This window comes from Apteryx rowi, unplaced genomic scaffold (assembly GCF_003343035.1).
Source record: "Apteryx rowi isolate R43461 unplaced genomic scaffold, aptRow1 scaffold_975, whole genome shotgun sequence".
Classification (NCBI taxonomy): Eukaryota; Metazoa; Chordata; class Aves; order Apterygiformes; family Apterygidae; genus Apteryx; species Apteryx rowi.
The window spans coordinates 175112-179167 of NW_020451288.1; the positions used below are offsets into that span (position 1 = coordinate 175112).

Here is a 4056-nt window from a genome sequence, read left to right on the forward strand (position 1 = left end):
GGCGACGCTCACCTTGACGTTCCCGAACTGGGTGGATTCGCTCTCGGCGCCTCGCGCCGCCGTCCGGCTGCTCCGCTCGTCCGTGAGAGGCTCTGCGAGGACGGAGCGGGTGCTGGATCAGACCCTTGCGCCCACGGAGGGGGCAAATCCGGGCAAATCCCCCCTCCCCACCGTGCCAGAGCCTGAGGAAGGACCCAAGTGTCCGTGTCCTCCAGGTCCTGCCCGTGCTTCGTTGCATCCCGAGAACGTGGTCGCACGGCTCCATCCTGCAGCTCCGCGCGAAGGGGGCAGCACCGATGCCCATCCCGGTGACAAAACTGCTGCGTCCCGACGCCGGGGCCGGTGGCAGGGGACGCCGCGGGCCGGCGAGGGGGTAACTCACCTACGTGCGYGGCGCAGAGCAGCCAGCGCCGGGGCCCCATGGCTGGCGGTGGCACCGTCCGCCCGCGCTGCCCCAGCCGGGCGGCGGGGAGGAAGCCGAAGACGCTTATCGCCCGAATCAGCACACGCAGCAGCCCGGAGGAAGCGGTGACGGTGACAAGGCGACCTCGCGCCGAGCACTTCCTCCGYGCGCCGGGCTCGGCACGGGGCAGGGCACGGCGCATGGCGTGGGGCGCGCCGCGGCGCACGGCGGGACGCGTGGCGTGTTGCACAGCGCGGGGCACGGCACGGTGCACAGCACGGTGCGTGGCGTGGGACACGGCGTGGTGGGGAGCACGGTGTGTAGGGCACGGCACGGTGCATGGCATGGTGCAGAGCACGGTGCAGGGCACAGCACGTGGCATGGGGCACAGCATGGGACATGCCATGGTGCACAGCATGGGACGTGACATGGTGCATGCCATGGTGCACAGCACGGGACATGGCATCATGCATGGCATGATGGAGCGTATGGGACATGGCATGGTGCAAAGCATGGGACATGCCATGGTGCACAGCATGGGACATGATGTCATGCATGGCATGATGGAGCATATGGGACATGGCAAGGTGCAAAGCATGGTGGAGAGCACAGCACATGGCATGGTGCACAGCATGGGACATGACACGGTGCATGGCATGGTGCATGGCATGATGGAGAGCATGGGACACGGCATTGTTCATGGCATGGTGCACAGCGCGRGACATGCCATGGTGCATGCCATGATGCACAGCACGGGACACGGCATCATGCATGGCATGATGGAGAGTATTGGACATGGCATGGTGCAAAGCATGGTAGAGAGCATGGGACATGGCATGGCACATGGCATGGGGCACAGCATGGCACATGACATGGTGCATAGCATGGGACGTGACATGGTGCAGGGCATGGGGCTCAGCATGGGACACGGCATGGTGCATAGCATGGGGAACAACATGGGACATGCCACGGTGCATGCCATGGTGCACAGCGCGGGACATGACGTCGTGCATGGCACGATGGAGAGTATGGGACATGGCATGGTGCAAAGCATGGTGGAGAGCACGGCACATGGCATGGTGCACAGCATGGGACATGGCATGGTGCATGGCATGGTGCATGGCCTGATGGAGAGCATGGGACACAGCATTGCTCCTGCCGTGGTGCACAGCGTGGGACACGGCATGGCGCATGGCCTGGTGGAGAGCATGGGACATGGCGTGGTGCACGGCACAGTGCACAGCATGGGACATGGCACGGTGCACCACGCACGGCGCACGGCGAGGGACACAATGCGGCACGTGGCACGGCACGCTGCGCGACGTGTGGTCCGGGACAGTGCATGGCCACGATCCACGGCGCTGGGCCTGCCTTGGTGCACCCACATGCTGGGTGTGCACCCACACGCACGGGGCCCACACCCACGCATGCAAACACCCCCCACGGCGCATGGCGTCCCGTGGCGGGCTCGCTCACCGGGGTCCCTCCTGCCACCTGCCGGGTGCAGGCTGGTGCTCTCGGAGATGGAGCTGCCCGTCCGGTTCCTGCTCCTGAACAAAACCTGACGGCAGAGATGGGTCAGGCACCGCCACGGCACCCACCTCGGTGGCCCCAGGGTGCCCGGGGGCCTCCTACAGTGCCACCAGCCTCACCTCCTCGTCCCTGCCCACGAGCACCAGCTGGCCGTCCACCAGCGAGAAGTTGGAGACGTCCCACACCTGGGCGTCAGGCGCGGGAGCCAGCGGGATGGGTGGCACGCCATGGCTGCTCTCTGGTGCTGCGGGCRCGGAGCAGGGTGTCACGGGTGGCCACCAGCCGTGGCACTGCTAGGCCTGACCATGCCGTTGGTCCCCATGGTGGGGCTGGGGGACACGTGGCTGTGGTTGTGTTGCCATCAGCACGGTGATGCCAGGGCACATGGGGCCATGGCCTTGTCATGGTGGGGCATTGGTGTTGGAGGACACATGGCCATGGTTGTGTCACCATCAGGGCTGAGATGCCAGGGCRCATGTGGCCATGGTCACACCACAACTGGAGCAATGGTGCCAGGGGACACATGGCCATGGCCATGCTGCCCTCAGGGCTGCGATGCTGGGGTGCATGGAGCCACAGTCATGCCATGGTTGGAGCAATGGTGATGGGGGACACATGGCTGTGGCCATGTCACCATCAATGCTGCAATGCTGGGGCACATGTGTCCACGRTTGTTCCACGGTTGGAGCAATGGTGCTGGGGGATGCATGGTGGTGGCCATGCCACCATCAGTGTGGCGATGCTGGGACACGTGGCCATAGTCGTGCCACGGTTGGCATCATCACCCACCACCCATCACCTCCAACCTGTCACCATCACCCTTCATCATCACCCCCCATCCATCACCCCCAGTCCATCACCCTTCATCATCACCCACCACCCGTTGCTCCCAACCCATCACCATCACCCCCAACCTGTCACCATCACTCTTCATCATCATCCACCACCCGTTGCCCCCAACCCATCACCATCACCCCCAACCTGTCACCATCACTCTTCATCATCACCCACCACCCGTTGCCCCCAACCCATCACCATCACCCCCAACCTGTCACCATCACTCTTCATCATCATCCACCACCCATTACCCCCAACCCATCACCATCACCCCCAATCCATCACCATCACCCTCCATCATCACCCACCACCCACCACCCCCAGCCCAGCAGGCCCTGTCCCCCCTGACGCCCCCGTACCTGGGGCCGCATCGTGGGGCACCCGCTCAGCCCTGGCCCCGCTCTCCACGGGGCCCTTTCTCTTGGACATGGAGCGCAGGTACTTCTGCAGCGTGGCCTTGCCACCCTCGGGACCCCGYGGCTCCTTGGCCACCTTGGAGGGCGCCGAAAAAGCCCTTTGGAAGAGGGACCGCCGGGCGCTGGCTTTGGCCAGGCTGGGGGTCCTGGTGCCGGAGCTGCCTTTTCCGGTGCCATCCTCGGCACTGTCGGACTCAGGTTGGCTGTAGGAACGTTTCCAGCCCTGGAGCCGGGCCCAGCGGCGGCTGCCCGGGGACGCGGTGGCCCGTTCGGGTTCCCGCTCGCCCGCCGCCACCGCCGTTCGCCACTTGTAGGTCTTCAGCAGCGTCTCGGCTCCYGGCAGGGCTTTCTCCACCTCCATCTGCGGGATGGGGACAGCCGCGGTGGCCACGGCGCTGCGGGTGCCCGTGGGACGGGATGGGAGCCCGGGGTGCAGGGTGGTGGGACACCCCTGCTGGGACACCTCTATCTGGGCACCCTTGTCCAGGCACCCATGTCCAGGCACCCCCATCCAGGCATCCACATCCAGGGACCCACAGCCAGGGACCCATAACCAGGGACCCCCCCATCCAGACAACCCTATTTTGGCACCCATATCTTGACACCCACATTCAGACACTTCTATCTGGGCACCCTTATCCAGGCACCCATATCCAGACATTCCTATCCAGGCACCCACATCCAGGCCCCCGTATCTGGGAACACCCGTGCAGACACCCCTATCCGTCACCCCTATTGGGGCACCCACGTCCAGGCACCCCTGTCCAGCACCCCGGGCTTTGTGGCATGGAAAAGGGTCCCTTCAGGATGGGGTGTCCCCATGGGTGCTCATGGCACGGAGGTGTCCATGCCCACCAGGGGCTCCCC

General features: G+C 65.1%; 1 protein-coding gene across 1 annotated transcript in view; it reads right to left on the reverse strand.

The window, feature by feature from the left end:
• RASAL3 (RAS protein activator like 3) overlaps positions 1-4056 on the reverse strand; it is a 13881-nt gene that overhangs the window by 8506 nt on the left and 1319 nt on the right. The window contains exons 2-5 of the mRNA XM_026054930.1: positions 3133-3550; positions 2056-2180; positions 1880-1964; positions 13-92 (exon numbers count right to left, since the gene is read on the reverse strand). Of these exons, the coding sequence (XP_025910715.1) occupies positions 13-92; positions 1880-1964; positions 2056-2180; positions 3133-3550 (708 nt within the window). The remainder of the gene's footprint in view (positions 1-12; positions 93-1879; positions 1965-2055; positions 2181-3132; positions 3551-4056) is intronic.